At 56.8% G+C, this 22,729-nt stretch overlaps 1 protein-coding gene across 8 annotated transcripts; it reads right to left on the minus strand.

Moving 5' to 3' along the window:
• Positions 1 to 11,514: 11,514 nt before the first annotated feature.
• On the minus strand, positions 11,515 to 18,168 carry GLYCTK (glycerate kinase). Of its 8 annotated transcripts, none has more exons than XM_043886591.1 (6): positions 17,938 to 18,087; positions 17,089 to 17,177; positions 15,569 to 15,984; positions 15,186 to 15,337; positions 14,409 to 14,584; positions 11,515 to 14,146 (listed from the first exon to the last, which is right to left on the minus strand). In XM_043886591.1, the coding sequence occupies exons 3-6, from the start codon at positions 15,943 to 15,945 to the stop codon at positions 13,280 to 13,282; spliced, it is 1,572 nt and encodes a 523-aa protein (XP_043742526.1). In that variant the 5' UTR covers positions 15,946 to 15,984; positions 17,089 to 17,177; positions 17,938 to 18,087; the 3' UTR covers positions 11,515 to 13,279. The 8 variants fall into 8 exon arrangements, with proteins under 8 accessions (XP_043742526.1, XP_043742527.1, XP_043742524.1 ...); XM_043886592.1 differs by having other exon boundaries at positions 15,569 to 15,980; positions 17,084 to 17,177; XM_043886589.1 differs by having other exon boundaries at positions 17,084 to 17,177.
• Positions 18,169 to 22,729: the final 4,561 nt, after the last annotated feature.

The raw sequence follows: 22,729 nt of genomic DNA on the forward strand, positions 1-22,729 counted from the left end.
AGATTTGGGCTCAGAATAAAGCATTTTGTATAATGGCCTGAGCCAAGGGACCAGGCTATCTAGGTGGCAAGGAACATGTGTCGTAAGAGACAAGGAGAAGCTGGAGTGGGTACCTCATTCAGGTATCAGGATGGAAACAGTCCCTGCCCAAAACCCCTGGGACCTTAAGGTGTCCATCCCAGCCCCACCCTAGCCCGGGAGGGCACAGAGAAGGCAGCACCTCTCAATGCTGAGAGGGACACACTGCCCAGAACCAACGCCCTATTGCCTCATCTCCAGGAGTTGCTTCCACTGTCCAAAGTATGTTTTAGAGGGAAGTTTCAGTGGACCAGGGACAAGGTACAGGGGAGACTGGGAGTGCATCCCAGTCACTTGCATCCCAGGTCACTTGCTTTATCTCAGCCCCTAAGGGTAGCCCAAGCCCAGGTCCCCTCCCTAGGGAACTGACAGCTCTTCTTCCCCTCTGCCACCAAACCCCAGCAGTTCTACTCCTAAACACCCTCCAGATCAACGCCCACTCCAGATCCACAGCCGTGGCCCTGGCTTCCTCCTCCCTGGCCTCCTAGCCACCAGCCAGCATCACCAGTTCCTCCCAGCAGGGGAGCCCCCAGCAGCCCCACTTAGACCCCTCCACGGCCCTTCCTTCTCCCCACGAGGCACCACGTGCTGCCTTCTGGCCAGAGGGAGGCTCTTAATTTAGTTCCTGGTACACATCAGGTGCCTGCCCGCTTCTCACCTGGATCATACTCATTGCAGCTCAGGCATCTCTCCTCCCAGGTCTAGGTTAAGCATCCCTGTGCTCCTATAGCCATGACTGAACCATGCAGCTACGGCCATTAACCTGTCTGCCTCCGGAGCTCCCTGGCGGTCCAGTGATTAGGACTCAGCACGTTTACTCCCAGGAGCCCGGGGTTCAATCCCTGTTCAGGGAACAAAGATCCCACAAGCCACAAGACGAGGCCAGATATATGCATATAAAAAATACATTCAATGTCTGCCTTCTCAGAGAGACCAAAGGCAGTATGGGCAGGGTCAACCTGTCTTGCTCAGCCCCATCTCCCTAGTCCCAGCCCTGCTGCCTGGCACAGAGGGGATGCTCCGTGACTGACAGGCAAGTGGATGAATGAGAATGTGGTCGAGGCTGGGAGGGCTGGTGTCCCAGCTGGGGTCGGCTGGGTGTAGAAGCCACAGCAGGAAGTGGGCTTGAGGAAGACTTCCAGGATGGGAGACTGACTGAGCCTGCAGGTCCTCTGCAGAGGCCCCTGGACCTGTGTGGCCCCTCTCCTGCCCTGAACTGCTAAGAGGTGACATCTCTAACAGTCACACATCTGCCAGAAAGGGGCAGGAACTGGGGCCTCCGGCCGAAGGGAGAGGGTGATTTAGGTGGACTCCCAGAGGTCTCACACACTACCTTTGAATAACATGTTCGCTTTCAGCAAAGCCATTTAACCGTCTCCCGGGGACCACCACGGGTGTGAGGGAAGCCAAAGGTCCAGCCCTGGGCCCCCCTCCCCGCTCAGCTGGAGGGGAGATGCCCACTGGTGGCTTTGTACAACCCCAACCCCCAGCCCTGACCCCTGTGCCCAGAACCAGCAAGTCTGAGAGGGCAGGAGGTGTCCCTGGATTTGGCTGACCTTGAAGCTACTGCTGCCTGCGGGTGGTCCCAGGCCAGCCTGCTGCTGCCGCACACTCCTCCTGGCTCAGTGGCCGCCTCCTGAACTCCCTGGCGGGCTTCCAGGCCTCGGAGGAAGCCAGCGCCTTTGCCACCACCATCACCGCTGCCGCCACTGCTGCTGTGAAAATGCAATTACAGCAAACAGCCGCTGCCTCACTTGAGCCTCACCATCCACACCTGGAACTAATTAACTTAATTAGGCCTTAATGAGCTACACTGGTCGGAAGGCCTATTTTTACTTAATTATCCCCTAATGCGCTTGGCATGGAGGAGCAAGGGACCAGGAGGATGGCTTTGGCGGTGGCAGCCACCTCCTCTCCCTGCAGAAGGGACACCCAGGAGTCATGCTTGCAGGCCAGGAGTGAACCCCAAAGAGCTGAAAGTCTGGGAGGGGAGGCGAGGCAGGGGCCACACCCGTGGGAACAAGTGCCCCAGCCCCAGCGCCATCACTCGGCCTCAGCTGCGGCTGAAGCCACCCAGGGCCCCCTCAGCCCTAGAACATTGCCCTTTACCATCTGCTGCATCGCACCTGCACCACATGGTTCTCATTTTCCTGACCCCACACTAGAGTACAGGTTCCGTGAGTGCATGCATTTCATCTGTCTTGGTCCCTACTGAATCCCCAGCCTAGAACAGCACGTGCCTGGCACACAGCAGGGACTTTCTGTTGAATGGATGTTGAGGGAATGCCTTGACGAATGGCCGAAGGTCTCAAGCTCCCCGGAGCCCACCCATACACCTCACGCCTGAGGACAACATCCCCACACCTACCTTGGCCTCCCAGCCTCTGCTCACACTGGTCCTGCCACCTGAAGTACATCTCCCGCCTGCCCCAGGCCCTGAAGGTGCCATGTCTCCTGACCAGAGAGGGACAGGGCTGGGACCTCTCCTGTTGGAACTTGGCTCTTCCTGGCACTTATCTCTGCCTGCCCTTTGGGGGATGCTCCTTGGGGCTGGGTCTGTCTGAACCTTGAGGCCATGAGCCCCTGGAGGTGGTGACTTCATTTCTGCCTGCCCATCGCTTTTCCATTGAACCCCAGTAGCCAGGCCCAAAGTGGCCAGCCCACAGTCAGCCATCAGAGGACAGTCAGCCTCACCCTGATTCTATGGCTCTAGACCCAGCAAGGGGCTCAGATGAGAGCCGAGTCCAGTCAGCTGCAGTACTGCCTGTAAGACGGGGTGCTCCACTGAACGGGGAGGTCTGGGATGGCCCCCAGAACCCAGGCCTCCCGGACAGGATTCCCCAGTTCAGAAGGGCAAGGCGCCCAGTCTGGGGCAGTTGGAACTACCAGTCAGAGCTGTCTCCCCAGGGGCCCAGGGCCCCAGGGCAGGGCATGGGTGGAACAGAAAGGGGAGGACAAAATAATTTGGAGGGAGGGAAAACAGACGTCACGTTCCTTGTGTCCCACCTTCCTGAGAACTCTGGACAGTCCCAGGATGTGTCAGATCATAGACTCTCACTTCACACAGGGAAACTGAGGTCTGAGAGACATCATCCGCCCAGGTGACCCGGCCGGGAAGACAGTAGAGTTTCTGGGACCTCATTTAGGTTCTCACAGCCTCAGCTTTGCCATCGGACAATGGTGGCACTGACTGCCATCTTCCCTCACTTCCCCGCCCTCCCCCACCCGGCCGGGGAAAGCCGTGGATGGTCTCTGGGTGGTCAGGGCCTGCCTCCTGGCCTTGTGGAAGGCAGAGGGTGGGGAGGGCAGAGGCAACTGAGGGAGCAGGACTGCGTGCCCTCAGTGGTTTCCTGCCTCCTCCTAGGGAAAGAAGCCAGGGGGCAGGGGACCTCCCTGAAACTGAGGGTGAGCTGCCCGTGCTTGAGGGGTGTCTGGAAACGCTGGGGTTGCCTCTTGAGTCAGCACTGCCATGACTGGCTTGAACACCTCCCTGGCCCCAAGCTTTAGTATACCCACAAGTCCAACGAGGATAGTAGGAATCCATCCAGGTCTTCCAGTCTGTGACCTCGACGAGCCACCATAAGGGCCCAAGAGGCCAGTGGCTCCTGTGAGCAGGAAAATCCTGAAGAGAGGAGACAGCTTGACGATGGTACTCTTTCAGATAGAGAACCTGGGGACAGAGTTCTAGACTGCCCAGGCCCCCTCATTTCAGCTGCCCCAGCCTAGCCAGAGCCCTGGCTGTCGGGGGCAGGGGTGGGGGAGGCAACAGAGTCCATCTGTGATGGGAGAGGCTTGATCGGGGATGCCATCAGCCCTGGAAACTGGCTTTCTGCTCCCAGCGACTCTCCTGTCCTCGCCTGGCTTTCGGCTGCTGGCAGTCACCCCACACACACAGCGGCCGCTTGCCTGCCTCCCTTCCAAGCAGCGGCAGCTGCTGTGGTCTCCATGCTGGAACCGAAATTGAATGAGCATTTTCACAATGTCGCCTCCCGCTGACGGCTCCTAATTGCATGTTGAAGCCATGCAATGGAGCCCGACTCACACTAATTATGTCATTACCCTAATTAAGTAAATACTGTATGTGCTAATTGGCTGAAATCTCTTCAGTGGGGGATGGGCAGGTGGCGAGGAAGCCCGTGTCCCCTGGGCTTCCACACGGATGCACTGGGGCTAACAGATTCGGGGTGGAGGGGGGCACTCCCCCCTCGGTTTGGCAGATCCTGCCATCACCCAAGTAGGATTCAGGGAGGACCCTCGGCTGCAGCCCAGGACAAGCTTGCCCGTGCTCCAGAAGAGGTGGCAGAAGGTGCTGGACAGGTGGTCAGAGACCCAGGCTGAAGGCCTAACTTTGCCCTGACTGATGGTCGTGAACAACCTTCTACCTCTCTTCAATGGGTCCTCTTGCCCACCTCCCACCTCAGGCAGCCCAGAGCCTATGGAACCTCAGACGTCTGGGCACAGGGGCATTAGAGGGACTTAATGTCCAGGAAGGATTAACCAAGCCACTGTCACCCAACTATATGGGATATCAGTTATATGCCCAGCTTGGGGCAACAGAAGAGATAAAGGCTGATGACTAAGCAAAGCAAAGCCCTAGGCTCTGGAGACAGTACCAGTGTGAGCCAGCAAAAGGAATAAACAGGGCTGGCAGGTGAGGTGGAAGATATTCTGAAGAAATCTGAAGGCTTCCCGGAGGAGGAGGACTTCACCTATGAGAGAGAGGAAATCAGGACCTCAGAGCTCAGATCATCTTTCAAGGTGTGTTTTTTGTTTTTCTTTTTTTAATGTCAAACTTGTTAACCATGACTTTCAGGGGAGGGTTGTAAGGGAGAAAAGCACAGCCATCCAGAGGGGGGCCCCCAGATGGGATGCCAACCCACTTGGGGACACAGGAGGAATGCCAGCCCCATGTCAGGGACAGTCGCGTCAGCCCCAGTATGACCAGAACCTTCACCCCGCCTTCTTTAAGCTGATCACTGTGGACTCGCTGTCAAGTGAGGGCCCTCATCCCTCCCCTATCTCTCACGAGGTTGTGGGGAGGGTCCCCAACGCCACATCAGCTGGGCCTCGGTCAGCTGGATTTTCTCAGGCCCGGCAGAGCCAGGTAGCGCCCCATCTGCCAAGCGTGCCCAGGTACCGCAGTGTGGGCATCCCTGTTCTCCCAGCTCTACCCCACCCGCCTGCTGCCACCTCCATAGACATATGCTGCGGCTCCGCACCCGGCAAACACCACATGCTCACTTTGGTGGGCAATGGCTCCCTGCCTCCCAGGCTGCAGGGAAAAAAAACCAAGAGGGACACGGGGCCGAGCCCTGGACCGGCCCAACTCCCAAAGCGGCCCCTGGCCAAGCCCTTCCAGCTCCCAGGCCTCAGCCTCCCAATGGATGATGTCCACTCATTCATTCCCTGTCCCAGGGTTCCATTCATCCCACAACATGGTCTGGGTGCCTCTACGCTGGCTCCAGGAGACAAGACACAGATAAGAAACCATCCTTTTAGCCATGACATCTGCAACTTGATCTCATATGGCTCAGGAAAAAAATTACATAGAACTAGGCACATGCACAGAGCAAATGCATATAAAGAGAGGGAAAGCGAGGCAAAATACTAACCATAGTGGACATGGGTAGAGAGTATATAGATGTCTTACATTACTCGTACTCTGACAACTCTTCTGTAAGTTTGCATTTGTTTCGAAACCCTTAGTAGAAAGAAGGAAGGGAGAAAGGAAGGTCCTTTCACTTTATAGGATTCCAGGCTACTAGAGCAGGCGGCTGGACCAGTGGCCCTCCTTGGAGGAGGGCTTCCCTAAGGCATGTACCAAGCGGGGCTAGGCAGAGTCTAAGGAAGTCTGGCTCCTACCCTTCCACGCAGCATGGGATGGAGGCTGACTCTCACCTCCTCTCCCCTTCACAGCTTCAGGCAAGCCCCCAGCTCCCTCCTCTTTTCTTGCTCTCCAAAGCCTGCGGGCTTTCTTCAAGGAGTCTCCAGTAGGACGAGAAGGGGGACTGGTCAGAGGTTTGGGAGGGCCTCCTGTGGCTCTGAGCATGGACGGAGGAGACTGGAGCAGCCCAGGGTGCTGGGCCTGGGACCAAAGAGGGACGGGACAGGACAGCTCCAGCCAAGCCCACCCTAGCTGCCCAAGCTGCCCCTCACAGACTAACACAGACTTGTGCCCCGGCTGACTCCTCCGGTGTCCTTGCCTGTCACAGCAGCTCTTGGCAGCAGGAGGGGAGCAGCAGGAAGTGGTTCATTATTCCATCCTTCATTAGGTCTGCATTAGGCAGCCTGAGAGGAGAGGAACCGTGGGATGTGCAGGAGGCCTCTGCTTCAGATGGGCCTGTGAAGGGGCTGCGGCGCTGGACCCGCCCCCTGCAGCCTCCTTCCCAACTACCCCCTCCCTCTCCTCTGCTCCCCCACTCCTTTCATTCTCACTCCTCCCCTTCCCCATTGTGCCTACCATCCTCCCCACCTCCCTGGGGGGGGCCCCCAGTGCTCTCCCCTAAAAGGGGACCTCCCCTACGCAGGTCTCCATCCAGGCTTTGGACAACCATCCACCGTCCCCTCCCCCCAAAGAGACAGTGCCTTCGGCACATCCCCGATGTGTGGTCAGTCACCGGCAGAATGCGGGGCGGACCCCCCGCCCGCGCCCACCACGCCCGACCCCTCTCCCCTTGACCTCAGGCTGCCACTTCGGAGCCTGGGCTGCCCCCCACCCCACCCCACCCCGAGCAGAACTGCCCTCCATTCAGGACGCTCTGTCCCCAGACGCCCGGGGCTGCGGCACCCAGGGGTCAGCAGGGCCGGTTCCTCCGCTCGGACACCTTTGTTCTTCTCCCGCCTTTGTCCCTGGCCCGTCCTCCTGACCAGCCCACAGCCCCGGCGCCTCTCACCCCTCGCCTGTCAGCTCGCCTCTCCCTCCCATTCCCCTCCGTGGCCTTTGGCCCGCTCGAGCGGGATGGCCCGGCAGGGTGCGGGGTGGGGCCCCTCTGCCCGCTCGCCCAGCCCCCAGCCCGCCTGGCCCCCCGCGGCCCCGCTCCCCCACGGCTCCCTCTCCGGCCCACGCCCCCCTCACTTGCCCCGCGTCCCGCCCCCTCAAACACCTCCCCTCACCTCCTCCGCCCCCTCCCCATTTCCTCTTCCCTCTTTCCCTGGCCCTTCGGTCCCTGGAAGTCAGGCCTCCTCCTCCCCTCCCCTCTCGCTCTCTCCTCTCCCTTCTCTCTTCCCCCTCCAGGCTCCACTCCTTCGCCTGCTCACTCACCCTCTCTCTCTCCCGCTTGCCCCCCTCTCTCTCCCCCACCTCTTTGTTTCAGCGGAGAACCGGCGGCTCCTCGGGACAGTTCCCACACCGCAGTGCCTCTGGTGAGCAGACAGCGCCGCTGAGGTGAGCTGGGGGATCCGGCGGGCGGGCACGGGCGGGCGCGGTCAGCCGGAGCCGGAGCTCCAGGGGGGCGAGCGGGTGGGGAGACGGGCCGTCCAGCCTGCCGCTGTTCTGTGCCCGGGGCCAGTGGGAACAGCAGGCAGAGGAGTGCCAGCTTCAGATTCCCCGGTGGTCAGCCAGAGTCGAGGACAGAAGGGCAGCCAGGTGGCCATCGGGGGCAAAGCCAGTCTGGAGCTGGCAGGCTCTGCCCCTGCCCGGGTGCCTGGCTTCTGGGGGAGACCCTCAGGGGGACTGGACTGGGGAGGGCAAGGGCTGGGCTGCCCAGAACTGCCATCCCTGACGGTCTGCGTGCCCGGTCCTAGAGAACAGGGGCTCTGGACCCTGCCTCGGGCTGGGCTGCAGTGCGAGGTTGCCGGGTGGCAGCAATGGAGCTGTCCGTGGGGCTGTGACCCCAACAAGTGCCTCTTCTCGGGGCCGGGGGTGTGGTTGCTGGTCAGGTAGGGGGTGTGGGCAGAGGGGAGCTCTGCCTTGCTACAGCAGGGCTGCTTTCACCCCAACCTACTGACCGCCAGGCCCACAGAGCCACATGGTGGGGGGGCACTTCTCCCTGCCCTAGGGGTCTCTGGTCAAGCTCCCCCAAGATCGGGTCCCCAGGACTGCTTTACCCAGAGTTACAACCAGCAGGAATTCAGGGCCAAGCCCAGATGTTCCCATGGTCAGCTTCCTGGGGTGACCTGAGGAGGACAGGGAGGAATGCCTTGATGGGGGGGGCGGGCACCGGGGACAGCTGGGCGGCAACCGGTGGAAACAGAGCCCTGGCTCTTGAGTGAGGCTACAAGTGTGAGTACTGGAGCTGCCCTAGCTACACAGGGATCCAGAGACCCTGATGCTGGGCAGGTGGGTGGGAGTGGATGGAAGGGGCAGAAGCCAGTGCCGTGGGCCCCGCCCCCTTCTCCCTGGAGCTGGCGATGGAGAGACTGGGCTGGAAGGGGACACCGTGTGCCTCACACACTTCCCCAGAGAGGCGAGCAGGGAGGCTCTGCAGGCGGGGCCGGGCTTGGTGGGGTGAGGAGAGGGAGGAAAGGCCAAGACTCTGACAGGGGCAGGGTAGGGGGGCAGCCCTTGGCTGTTTGGTTAGGGCAGGGTCAGGTCCTACAGCTCCTTGAACCCCCAGGAGCCAGCAGTAGACAAGATCGTGGTGGGCAGTGACCCTGCGAGGCAGAGCAGCTAGGGGCATTTGTCACCTAGGACTGGGCAGATGGGGCACTTGCTTTTGGGGGCCCACTCTCCCTGGTCCTCTCCCCTGGCCAAAGCCCCCTCCTCTGAGCTGGTGAGATCCCCTCCCAGATGGAAAAGCACCATGTGCAAAGAGGGAGAATCAGGGCTGGGGGCCCCGAGCCCGCCCCACCCGACCCCACCAGCCTCTCCAGAACAGGGCAGCCAGAGCCCAGGAAACAAGACAGAAAAGCCTTAAGACCGGCCCCCTGGTTCCCCACGGAGGGGCTGGCTGTCAAGACACCCCTGTCTCAGGGAGAAAGGCCAGCCCTCCAGGCCTGGGCACAGCTCACCTCAGCTCTATGCACCAACCCCCCCCCACCCCCCACCACAGCAGCCTGCCTAGGCCACTGGCTTCCCCACCATTCAGGGCGTGTCAGCACCACCTTCCCAAATTCCCCTGGCTCCCACACAGCCCCGAGCACACTGGATTCCTCTCGCCCAGCGAGAGACTCATGGCCTGGGGTCAGGCCAGTTCTCACCCACCCAGTCTGGGCCTCATCAGGTCCCTTACAGGTGATCCCAGTGGACCAGGCTGCCCCACCCATTTTTCTGAGCCCTCACGGGCTCTCTCCCAAGCTGGGCCAGCTAACTCTATCTCCAGCTGAGCCCCCACAACTGGTTCTGTCATCTCCCAGGACGCCGTGCACCCCAGCAGCCATTAAAGGCCCAAGTACCACACCCTGCCGGTGCCAGTCCAGTGCCAGAGGGTGGGAGTCATTCGCTCAGCCTCAGTGACTGCCGAGGCCTCCTGGGCTCAACCCTGAGCCTGCATGGAGGAGGGGGCCTCCCTGAGGGCTCCCTGAGGGAAGAGGCTAGGACCGCTCTCTTCGCTCCTTCCATCCCTGACCCCTTTCCACAGAGCTTTCCTACCCACATGCATCTGCTGCCACCACATGCCCGGAGAGGTGAGGATAAGGATGCTGTCCCCATTAAACAGAAGGGAAAACTGAGGTCTGGGAAAAGAAAGCTGGCATGGCCAGGATAAGGACCTAGGACCTGATTCCCACTTCAATGCTCCTTCTGGGTCTTTCGACTGCTGCCCTGGAGAAAGCCTACCCGAGGGTGCGATTCCTATGCTCACCAAAGTCCACCCGCTGCCCAGCCTCGCCACCCCCCAAACTCTCACACCCTGATGGCATTCCCAGTGACACAGGGCTAGGTTACTCCCTGGGGTGTCTGAGCCAGGGCCTCCAGCCTTGGTTCCAAAGCGGGCATCCAAAGGGTTGCCCGGGCAGCCGGGCTGGCTGAAGGCTGCCGGAATGAGGCTGCCCAGGGGAGGGGAAGGGGGTGGGGGTTCCCAGGCCTGGTGAGGCACCTCTCTCCCACCTGCCCCACCTCCCCCACACGTCACCCACCGAATGGTAAGGAAGGCCTCAGCATCACTGTCCTAACACAGCCTCCTGGCATCACTCATTGCCAAAAACCCTCGTGGGCCTTCCACCACTGTCAGTGTGAAGTGCACCCCCAGCCAGGCACAAGGGGCCCTTTGCCACTGGTCTCGGCCAGCCTTTATGGCCTCCTTGTCTAACCTGCGTCACCATCTCCCCAACATTCTAACCAACATCACACTGTGTGTGCCACCTGACCCACTCCAAGCGTGGTTCATTGGTCCACTAAGTGACTGTCTATGGGTTGAAGTGGACACACTCATGCCTACACATCCCTGACCGCACACACACAGCTGTGCACACAGATGCAGACACACACCTTTGTGTAGAAGCCCACCAGTCAACTGCGTGTGGCTTTCTGCCAAGTCACACACACAAAGGAGCTGTGGAATCTAAGCCAAGAGGGGCTGACAAGTCTGTTCTAAGGACTCCTAGACGGACCAAGTGGTAAAGAACTCGCCTGCCAAAGCAGGAGACATAAGAGACATGGGTTCAATCTCTGGGTCAGGAAGATCCCCTGGAGTAGGAAATGGCAGCCCACTCGTTATCTTGCCTAGAGAAGCCCATGGACAGAGGAGCCTGGCCGGCTATAGTCCATAGGGTCATAAAGAGTCGTACACGACTAAAGCAACTTAGCACACACACAGATGGACCAAGCGTGATCACGTCATCATCCCCAAGCCCCTGGCGGAGAAGCAGGAGCGGACCTTGGGCTCTGGCCGAGCCCTCACCAGGCCCCAGGGTCTCTGAGCCCCAGAGGGTAGGCAAAGGATAGTCAAGAAGGTCCCAAGCAGGTTCCCATTCTGGCTCTGTGGCAGACTTGCTGTGCTTTCCCAGACAAGCCACCTTCCCTCTCTGTTTAAACAAAGAGGATTTGGGTTAGCAGACACCTAAACGCTGGCCAGGCCCATTGCCCAGTTGCTCTCGGCTCATGCTAAGTGCAGACAATGGAAGGGCCTGTGAGGGCAGCAGCCAGGGAAAGCTGCTGGGGACGGAGATGAGGGCGGCAAGAGGACAGCAAGAACCCGAGCGGAGAAGGATGGAAGCCAAGAGCCAAGGATGGGAGCGGTTATTACGGCCCATAATTGAGGTTTATGGAACAGATAATAAGTCCTACAGAACACTCACCGTGTAGGCTTTATTTCACATTTTCATCTAGATTGCAGTCAAATATATCCTTTCTCATCGAGGGGTTACCAAATGGGCAAATCTAACGGCTTAGGCCCAACCCAGCCTCCGGCCTCCCAGTCCCCACAAACACAGGCTCAGGGCAGGGGCCAAGGAGGTGACACGGGGGGAACTTCTGGCTAGACCCCACCCACACTCAACCCCCTGAGCAGGCGAGTAAGCAGCCACGCGTCCAGGAAGCAGGACCGCCCGTGCTGAGGATGTCCGTGCATACACACAGATGTGCTCCTCCTCCTGGGATACCAGCACCAACACCGGCACGCTTGCATGCTACCACACACACACACACGCACGCCTGCACACGCTGGGGGACACGGCGGACGGGTCCTCGGCCACAGCCCCAGCCTTCGTCCTGCCCTTGCAGGGAACTTGGTGCCCAGTGCTAACACTCGTGCCTCACAGGGAGGACTGAAGTGGGGCCAGGGCATGTCTAGAGGGTGCCGGAGGAGCCCCTGGGCACAGGCTCGGCCGTGTGAGGACAGTACCCCCCAAGACTATGACCCCACCCCCGCCCCGCCCCAGCCAGAAGGACCCTCCTGCCAGGACAGAAGGAAATGGAGCCCCAGCATCACAGAGGGGTGCCAATTCCCCTCTCCCCTAAATCCCCCTGGTCCCCAGAACCCAGCTCACCTCCCTGCCCGTCCCCAGCCCACCAGGAACCATCTGCACGCTGCGGTCTGGAGTCCAAGGACGGAAGGAGGCTCTTCCCAGGGGCAGGGCAGGCCAGCCCTGGCCCCGAGTCCCTCACAGCCTCAGAGGGGAGGGCGTGGCTGGGGTGGGGTGGGGGCCAGCAGGAGCAGCCCCAGGCCTCGCTGTTCTCTATGGCTTTTTATTCCTATGTGATTCTACTGCTCACTCATATAGGGATTGGAGCCGTGGCGCACGGCGGGGGCAGCCAGCGGCGGGCTCGGACACTCAGCGAAGAGGTCCAAGGAGACCGGGACAGCGGCCCCTGTCTCCCAGCGCAGGCTGTTAGTCTGGCCAAGAGAGCCCCTCCCCTGGGCTCCTCTCCCCGGCCAGCTGGAACAGGGGGAGGGGCTGCTGGATCCCAGCACTGAAGACCGCCCCCCCACCCAACCGCAGGCTGGCACCAGGACCCGGACGGTGTCCCCAGAGGAATGGCTGAAGGATCTGGTTGGGGGCGGGGGGCAGTTCGGCTGGGAAAAAGGGCCTGGCACAAGGAAACAAGAGCCAGTGTCCTGTGTGGCTGGGAATAGCCCCTGGAAAAAGGAGGCAGCTCAACCAAAGGTACAGTCTGGCTAAGGACTGTCCAAAGACAGAAGGGAGGGAAGTCCTTGGTGGGGCAGGCAGCAAGCACGTGCCCAGTGAGACACCTCAGCAGGGATGCCACAGCGGGGAGTGACAGCTAGACTAACGTCCTGAGGCCTGTCCTCCCTGGGGTCTCTGCTCACCCACATCAAGCACGCCAGGCCCAACCCTCCCAGGCGCCTGTTTAGGTGAATCGAGTGCCCTGCAGAGACGGGACAGCGAACTCCTGCAGGGCCCCGGTGCAGAGGCCGCTGGCGGCCACCACTCCGCTCCCGGCAGCCCCCTGCCAGTCTGTGCTCTGAGAGAGGACGCACTGAGAACCCAGAGCGTGGTCCTTTTTATTTTCAGTCCTTCTTGCTTCACCCCACAGAAGAAACAGGCTTGGGAGCTGAGCAGAGGGGCTGCCTGGGGGAGAAGACTAGGAACAGCGAACTGGCCCAGGGGCCTGTCCTGCTCCTCTGGGGTACCTGCTGCCATGGCTGAAAGTAGGGGTGGAAGAGAGCCCCCATCTGCCTGGCCAGTGTGAAACTGGACACAGAGGGTGCCCTGGTTGGGAGGTGTAAGGGCCAACCAAATGGCCACGGCCAAGGGAGACGGGGCCCTAAAGCTTAGTCAGGCCCTGGGGACCAAACCTGGTCTGTTCCAGGACGCCGCCCTGCAGGCCTCTTCTAGGTTCCCAAAAACATGACCTACATCATCACTGTGGCTGCAGGAACAGGAAGTGGGCGTCCATGACATTGGTGCCGGTCAGCCCCGTGTGCAGCAGGTGTGCCCCACCCTGGAAGCGGCAGAAGAAGGTATGTGAGTCATTGTGGGCTAGGAAGGTGGCCACGTCCAGACCCTCGGCGGCGGCCTGGCTGGAAAGCTCAGGCCTGACCCAGGCCCCGGCTGCCTCCGTGGGCCCATCCTGCCCATCAGTGCCGCCGCTCAAAAACAGCACGTCCACAGTCCCCAGTGGCCACTGTCCCAGCTCTGCTCCAACACGCAGGGCCAGCTCCTGGTTGCGGCCACCCTTGCCTGAGCCCTGCAACTGCACCGTGGGCTCGCCACCAGCCAGCAGGCAGACTGGTCCCTGAGCGCCCACCACAGCCTCCAGAGCCTCCTTCAGCTGCAGATCTGGGAGCTGGAGGTCAGCTGCAAGTTCACAGAGTCGGTCATCCTCCTCCACAGACGCTCCAGCGCCAGGCAGGGCAAGGCGGGCTCCAGCGACTCGGGCCAGCAGCCCGTAGAACTGGGCCACACTTTTCACATCACCCTGTATGGCTGTGCTCAGCACCACAGCCCTGTATCCCAGCGCCTCGGCCTGCTTCTGAGCCTCCGCCAGTGCCAGTGCATTGGAGCCAAGGATCACATTGAGGACGTGACCACAGGTGTGTGGCCCGTGGGGGTCAGAGTCGGCTCGGGCCAGCACAGTCTTCACAGAACGTGGCAGGGCAGCGCGAAGGCCATAGTGATTGAGGATGTGCAGACAGTCTTGCACGCTGTGGATGCTGGCCACAGTGGGGCCGCTGGCAATCACCTCCACGGGGTCCCCCACCACGTCTGACAGAATGAGGCTCACCACCTGGGGAGGGGTCGCAGAGGCAAGGCTCAGCCCCACCTGATCCTTGCCCCAGGGCCCAAGAGGACAAACTGCCTTCATCTAGCCACATGTCTTCACACCACCCAATGCACTTCCTCGCCCACTTCTAACCCCTCTCAAGTGGGTGTGCAAAACACCTAGCCCTGTGGACTCCCATACCAGGCCTCTGCCCTTCATCTCCCTGGCACATGTGGGCCTGGTTCCACCAGCCCGGGACTGCCTGGTGAAGAAGGGCCCCACACACCTGAGCAGGGTAGGCGGCCTGAGCCAGCCCCCCGCCCTTGAGCTGGGACAGGGCCTTCCGGATGGTGTTCAGCTCCTGGATTGTGGCTCCCCGGGCCGCCAGCAGCTTGGTTAGTGTCTGCTTCTCCTCCAGAGTGACAGGTGGGATGGGGGCGGGCAGGAGGGCTGAGCCACCCCCTGCAGAGACAATGAAGGCTTTGAGCAGAGGGGATGGATGGCACCGGGACTTCCCGACCTGGGGAGCCGGAGCCGGCAGGCAGTGCTCACTTAGGGATGTGGGTGCTAGAAAGAGGGGTTAGGGTGCCCCCGTGTGGACATACAGTGAATGCCCACACAGTCACCACAACCAAGGCACCTGAGGTTGAACTCTGCCTTGGGGTAGCCCAGGTCCCAGAAGACACTGGAAGAACTATTCCTTAAGACCTTGGAAAAGGAAACAGACCTGGAGGACACAGCAGAAAATGAGGGAGGGGGCTCAGGGAGCTGGAAACCGGGGTTCTATCCCTATCCCCAGGTGACAGTGGTAGCAACAGAGATGTCTTCCTTGAAAGACCTTCCTGTGTGCCTGCTCACAGTTATCTGACAAGGTCAGTCGAGTGGAGGGCCCCACAGCTCAGGGGAGGCCACCAAGGAGTCAGCCACCCAGATCTTTACTGCCTCTAATCTGTGACCTTGAGGGCTCCAACCAACGGTTCCTTGCACACCTGATACTGGGAAACCTCCCCGCTGCCGCGCACACACACACACACAGAGTCCTAGGCCAATGTGGCACCCTCACCTGAGATGAGCACGAGCAGCAGGTCATCAGCGGTGAGGCCTTCGGCCAGCTGCCTGATGGCCAGAGCAGCCCGCAGAGCGTCCCGGTCCGGCAGGTTGTCCTCCGCACCCTCAAATACCTGGATGCGGCTGTGTGGCTTCAGCAGCATCTCCCTCAGGGGAGAGAGAAGGGAGAGCCAGAGATGCAGTGGGCTCCGTGTCCCGCCTGGTTTCTCAGATGTACAGGTGAAGGGGATATGAACAAGAACGCCCACTGACACCCACCCTGGAGCCAGGCCACTCCCAGAAGAAACTGGAAGCTGGTGAAGGAAGGAGGCCCCGATCCAGCCTGAACCTGGGCCCAGGTTCCCCTCCAGATGAGAACAGCACCCCCAGGTTCCTTACTGCTTGCCAGCATGCTCCATGGTTGCACGGATCCCCTTGGGAACGCTGATCACGCCCTGCACAAGATGCTGGCCCAGGAGCTCCTCAGCTGCAGCTGCCATGCCCAGCACAGCCTTGCCAAAGCCCACCAGGTAGACGTTCTGTCGCAGCTGAAAGCTCCGGTCCCGCACCTTCAGCTCTCCGCTGTCAGGGTCCAAGGACAGGACCCGCTGCAGCATGGGGCCGGGCAGCACTGCACCCACAGTGCTCTCAAACAGCTGCCGGGCCTGCTCTGCCAGAGCCATGCTGCTGGCCAGGCGGGCCAATGGGCCCCCCCAGACGAGTGGGCCCAAGGGGGCTCTGGCCAAGTGACGCAGGACCTGCAGGGCTGCAGCCATGTCCCACCGCGCTCAGCACCACTTGGCATCCATGGCTGCCTAGGAGGAAGAAAGCACTGGTTAGGCCGTTGCAAAGCCAGAGACAGGAGGCTTCCCTTAGAACCACGGCTCTATGGGCTCAGGGCCAGTGGACCCCACAGCTGCTGCTGCTGCTGCAGGAATGAGCCATCGGCCAGACCCAGGAGATTCCCTGAGGTCCACAGCTGTCTGATCTCACTCCAGTCTTCTGAGCCCAGGCCTGCAGTCTAACCAACTACGTCCTCCTCTTCTGTAGGCCACACGCCAGCTCTCTGGACACCTTGCCCAGAGTCCAGAAGTCCTGTTAGCAGAGCCCTCCTCCTAGACCACCTCCTTCAGCTGAGAGTTAATCATTCACAGAGGAAGAAATTACTATCCGTGGGCTTCCATCCGGCCCCTTTCCACCTCCTGCACTTCTGAGCCTTGCCCAGGGTAACACCCCTTTCTGGCACTCCTTCCTTGCCTCTTTACCTCTTTACTTCAGTTGCGACAAAGCTGCTGGCTATGCCACCAACTGACCTGGAGCCTAGTGACCTCCAGGCTGCTCTGTTTCATTATCTCACAGGCCTGGGCTGGGGAGCCTGGAAAGACTAAGTCTGTGCAGGGAGGCTGTAGGTTTGCCGGGACACTGACAAGCAGGTCCAGGCACATCCTTGGGGCACAAAGCCTGAAGAATCCCACACTCCAGGCCAGCCCAGCAACAGCTTCAGGTTCAACTCTGATTCACAGCAGAAGCTTAAAAAAGCCCTTAGACACCACATGACCCCAGGTACAACGGGGCCCAACCTGCAGGACAAAAAGGATGCCCTCCCACCTACATGGCCAGACCCACCCCTGCCAAGAACATGCCTTTTGCTCTGACATAACAAATCTTGGATCACACCACCCACAGGGGTGAGAGCCGCGTGGCTGGGGCAGGCAAAGGACAGGCTTCTACCACTGAGTCCAAATAATCATTTTCCCCACTGGGCACAGTAAAGGCCAAAGAAGACTTGAGGTGAAGGCCAAGAGGTTGCGGAGTAGTTTAGGGACAATAAAGTGCTAAAGAGCTCATCTCTAACAAGGCGTTGCTTTAATAAATTATAAATTTATTTTCTAGTTATAATTAATAAACGCCCACCATACATGCTGACCGCAGCAGCAAGTTAGACAGAGCAGGGGAATCAGGCTCCAGCTCTACCACAGGGACAGCTCCATTTCTCTCACTGGCTCTCCTGTGCAAAATGAGAGGTGAGATGAGACTAATGCTCTTCCTTTGACATCCCTGGGCTCTCTGAAGCTGTCCATTGTTAACACTGAAAACCTCAACTGCAAACATTGCTTTATCCTACACCAAAAAAAAAAACCTGGCAACGTCCAGCCTGGGATCACTTAGCCTGCATGGAGCTCAACTTTCCCATTAAAAGAAGACAAACCGTTCCTGACTCCAGCTGTGAACGGGAAAACACAGAGGGAGCTACCATGGGGATTCAAAACGGGCCCCAGCTATTGCTGGGGCTGGCCAAAGAGCACTGGCCATAAAAGTGGCTTAGCACGGAGCAATAGCTGATTTTGACGGTCTGGACGAAATTTGTACCTGTTTCCCCGATAGATAACAGGCCTAGAGGATACCAGCGTTGCCAATGGATAGCAGAACCCAAGGCAGGGGGCGCCCAAGACTAAGGCGGCCAGATAAAATACAGAACGTCCAATCAAACTTCAATTTCAAATAAATTAGGAATTGTTAAAAACTAAATATGTTCCGTACAATATTTGGGCTATATCTATACTAAAAAAGTATTTATCTAGTTAAAATTCAAGTTTAACTAGACTCCCTGCATTTTTATTTGCCAAATCCAACAACTCCACTTGGAACACCGCCTCTCCTAAACTACCCTGAGCTCCAGAAATTCGTAAATACAAAGCCGACCCGCCTTGACACCTCCCCGCCACCAAACGGAGCTCGAGCCCTTTCCCCGCCGTCGCCTGCCTGACCGGCGCCGGAAGTGACGTCACCCGCAGGCCAAGGCCCCAGGCTTTCCTCAGAGAAACGTCTGTCGCGTAATGCCCGAGAAAATAAGAGCCCGCTGCTGCCTGGGCCCGCTGCCCCTGAGCCAATGGCCCTGTGGTTCTGCAGGCCCTCAAGGAGCCGACATACCGCCTAACCATTCGGCGACCCGACGTCCAGCCCCAGGGCCGGAAGTGCTCTTGGGGGTGGAGCAGGATCCGGAAGTGTGGGGGCGGGGTGGGGCGCCGATGGCGAGGGGCGGGGCGAGCGGGAACCGGAGCGGGAGCTGGTATTGGCTCCGCCCTGCCCTCCAAGAGGCTTGGATTCGGTCACCTTCAGGCCTCAGTGTCTTCATCTCTACAGTGGGATAATAATCACCACTTCGCCGATTGCTATAATCCGCCCACTCCTTTATTCTGTACGATTCAATCAGTCGCACATACTTTCCAACCTCCTGTTAGGTGCTGGGCATTGGACAAACCAAATGGAGTGAGAATCACTACTTACCCACAGCTGACTTCTGGAGCCAGATGAAATCATCCCTGCCACCGCTGTAATTCCACAAGGCATTCAGTGTTCCCCGCCTTCTTCCTCGGGCTACCAAATCACAGCTGTGATTCAGCACAAAGTGCGTGTGAACACAAATGACCCTAGGCCTCCCGCCCTGTCCCAGCTCTCACCCTGGACCCGGCTTGATAGTGGTATCTTGACACATTCAAAAGACAAGTCCTGACCAGACTCAAGGACACAGAAGAACGCATTGTTTTTACCAATGTTTTCTTGAGATCACAAATTATACAACAGATTTCTTAAAAGTCTTAAAATGTATTTCTCCCCCTGCTCTTCTCTGCCACATCTCTTTTTTCCTCTCCAAACCACGCTCTACTCTTTTCAAAAAGTTTTCCTCCCCCACTTCCTAGCTGTCTCCCTGAGCTTTTCTTTCCTTTATAATAGAGGACCTTTTGTGTGTGAGTGCTAAGTCACTTCAGTCCTCTCTGACTCTTTGCAACCCTATGGACTGCAGCTTCCAGGCTTCTCTATCCATGGGATTCTCCAGGCAAGAATACTGGAGTGGGTTGTCATGCCCTCCTCCAGGGCATCGTCCCAACCCAGGAATTGAACCTGCTTCTCTTATGTCTCCTGTATTGGCAGGTGGGTTCTTTACCACTAGTGCCACCTGGCAAGTCCAGAGGGCATTTCATTCCCTATGAACTTCTCCCAAATCTTCACCACCTCATCATCACAACAAAGGCAACTTCAAGATCTGCCCTTTTTAGGTATAAGGAAATTGTACTTAAAATTTAAGTTTTTCCTTGCTTGCAGTCAGCTGTCTTCATCCATCCATGTGTTTATTCAGTTCCTGAGTGCCTTCTATGTGGGCCAAATGCTCTAGCTGCTGGAATGAATAAGCCATGGTACTTTTAGTTTGGAAACTTACTCTGCTTTTATAATTACATCCCCTCATTTTGGGGGAGGTGGGGAAATGTGAATTTGAGCACCTCTTGTTAGTTAGTGCCAGAGACCCATAAACAGATATCACTTGCTGTGCTTTTCTGTCAGACTGTTAGCAGGAGATTAATTATAGCCATTTTTTAAATCCCCATCCCACCCCACTACTCACAAGATTCATTTAACTGCGAGATTCAGGTGTCCACTGGACTGTGAGCTCCTGGAAAGTGGTGAAAGTGAAAGTTGCTCAGTCGTGTCTGACTGTTTGTGACCCCATGGACTACACAGTCCATGGAATTCTCCAGGCCAGAATACTGGAGTGGGTAGCCTTTCCCTTCTCCAGGGGATCTTCCCAGCCCAGGGATTGAACCCAGGTCTCTCACATTACAGGTAGATTCTTTACTAACTGAGCCACTAGGGAAGACCAAGAATACTGGAGTGGGTAGCCTATCCCTTCTCCAGCAGATCTTCCTGACCCAGGAATCAAACCGGGGTCTCTTGCATTGCAGGCAGATTCTTTACCAACTGAGCTATGAGGGAAGCCCAGGAAAGTGGTAACTTCATCTAATTAGTATTTGCATTTCTACTTCCATACATAAGACCAGACACAAATACAAGCTGACATTTTTCTTTCTTCTTTTTCTAATGAATAAACAATGGGAATTCCCTGGAGGTCCAGTGGTTAGGACTGGGCACTTTTACTCCTGGGGCCAGGTTTGTCCCTGGTAGGGACACTAGGATCCTACAAGCCACATGGCACAACCGAAAAAAAAAAGGAACAAGAAAACAGTGAAACGCTCATCTACAAAGTACTGCAGACCCTAGGTGGAAAAGATTTCACAAAAGGGAAAGAGATGATGGTGAGTGGAAGTAAAAGACTTCATGAGGCAGTGGGATTTGGGTCTAAGAAAACAATCAGGCTCATCAGAATGCTTAAACATACCTTGTTAGTCAGCATGAATATGTCTACAGTCTTAAATACACTTGGCAATAAGTATCAGGGTCAAAATGTGCCAAGCAATTGCAAAGGAAATGATTGGTGATGTGGACAAAGATGGTGTAAGGAAGGAAAAAGCTTTTTACTCTAACCTCTTAGGTTCATTGACCGAGGCCCTACAGTTTAAACCGACAAATGACAGATTAACAACAGAAAAAGGTTTATTTCATATGGATGGGAGGGACCTCACAGAAATGAAATGAAAACTCCCAAAAAGCCATTAGGCCTGAGGGTTTATATACCATTTCTTAACAGGGAGTGATAAATTTTGGAGATGTAGCAAGACAAAAGGGGTTTGAGCTTCTTTGAGTAATAAATCGTGGGAAAGTAAATATAAGGGGGAAACTAATGGAAGATAAGGATTGCTAAAGTAATGTTTGTTTGTGAAGATTCATCTCAGTGCTGGCTCCCCATCTCCTAGTATGGGGGGGTTGCTTTTCTCATGAAACTGAGCCCCTCCAAAGTACATTCCCTTACCAAGTTTATGGTTAACCTCTCTATCCAAAACTTTATTCCTTTTCTTGACCCCTTTGACCACAATCCTTTTGTGAGATGAAGCACTTCCTGCCATATCAGTGGGCAAGAAGTGTCACAGCCATCAGCGATTTCTGGCCTCCAAATGCGAATGAGGGCTCCTAAAAGGGAACACAATGCCTTCGATCCAGCAGGTGCCTCGACCCCCCACAGTGATTGCTGAGGTCAGTGAACAAGGAATTCAGTATGTAAACTATCAAGAAACAGGATGTGGGGGCTTCCCTGGTGGCTCACTGCTAAAGAATCTGCCCAACAATGCGTGAGTTTAGTTTCTGATCCGGGAAGATCCCATGTGCTGGGGAACAACTAAGCCCGTGAGTCACAACTACTGAGCCTGTGCTCTGGAGCCCAGGAGCCACAACTACTGAGCCTTCACGCTGCAACTACTGGGGCCGGAATGCCCTAGAGCCCGTGCTCCGCAAAAGGAGAAACCACCACAATGAGAGGCCTGCGCACATCACAGCTGGAGAATGGCCCCCTGCTCCCTTCAACCAGAGAAAAGCCCGTGCAGCAGCAAAGACCCAGCACTGCCTAAAGTAAATAAATAAAATTTAAAATATATATATATTTTTAAAAAAAGAAACAAGATTTGGCCCCAGATAGCTGAGGCTCACGTGAAAGGAATGAATTCAATAAGCCCAGAGGCTTGCATCTTCCCATACATAGAAGAACACTAAATATCTTTGCTTGATACTTGATTTTCCTTACTACTTAACAATAATCTTTGATGTTCAGACCACCCGCCCCTTTTGTTGCAAACTTGTATATCACCTGACTCCCTCTCCTGCCTCCAAGCAGTTTTCTCAGGAGTATTGAGATGTTGCCTCCTGGGCTCAGAGTCCTTAACATTCCCTCCAAGTAAAACAACTGTCTACTTTCAGGTTGTGACTAATTTTGTAGTCGACACTTTGCTACTTGAACTCTAATCAGCCAGAGTCAGATGACTGAAATTGCTGTTGTTGAAAATGTAACTGATGTACCAAAGTTGCTGTTGGAGATATCATTAATGTACAAACTCAGGTTGTTTCTCCAGGGTAAGATGAACTAACAGGCCCCGAGACATGAACCATCTGACCGGAGAGCGGTAAACCAGAGACATCATGGCTCCCAAAAATATGATTAAGAAATGTCACAGAAACGTGCCAAGATGATGACTAATCTCGGCTTCTCTGTTCCCTTTAAAAACACTCCCAGGGACTTCCCTGGTGGTCCGCACCCCTGATACAGGAGTCCCTGTTCGATCCCTGATCAGGGAACTATAAATAGACCCCACAAATCAAAACTAAGAGTTCGAGTGCCACAACTAAGATCTGGCACAGCCAAAAAAGTAAAATAAATATTAAAAAAAATAAATATATGGGGGTTTCTCTGGTGTCTCATTGGTAAAGAATCTTCCTGCCAATGCAGGAGACACAGGTTCAGGCCTTCATCAAGGAATATCCCACATGCCATGGAGCAGCTAAGCCCATTCACAACTATTGAGCCTGTGTTCTAGAGCCTGGAAATGCCATTACTGAAGCCTGTGTGCCCTAGAGCCAGGGTTCTACAACAAGAGAAATTACACAACGCAACTGGAGAGTAGACCTCACTCTCTGCAGCTAGGAAACAGCCCATGCAGCAATGAAGACCCAGCACAGCCCGAAAAATAAATAGATAAAATAAAATTATTTTAAAAATAAATAAAAACACCCTCAACTCAAAGACCAAGTTGCACTGGCTCTGAGACTTCTCTCCCACTCCCTTGCTTGTACCCTGCTATAATAACACCTTAGTTTTTTGCACACACCCTCTGCCAGAGT

The sequence above is a fragment of the Cervus elaphus genome, chromosome 24 (assembly GCF_910594005.1).
Source record: "Cervus elaphus chromosome 24, mCerEla1.1, whole genome shotgun sequence".
In the NCBI taxonomy this organism is placed as follows: Eukaryota; Metazoa; Chordata; class Mammalia; order Artiodactyla; family Cervidae; genus Cervus; species Cervus elaphus.

Excerpts from the sequence above, each read along its gene's own strand:
- GLYCTK (XM_043886590.1), bottom strand. The coding sequence starts at position 15,945 with ATGGCTGCAGCCCTGCAGGTCCTGCGTCACTTGGCCAGAGCCCCCTTG. Across the intron at positions 15,338-15,568 it reads ATGGAGCATGCTGGCAAGCA|GGAGATGCTGCTGAAGCCAC; the intron begins GTAAGGAACCTG and ends CTCTCCCCTGAG. Across the intron at positions 14,585-15,185 it reads GCTGCTCGTGCTCATCTCAG|GGGGTGGCTCAGCCCTCCTG; the intron begins GTGAGGGTGCCA and ends TTGTCTCTGCAG.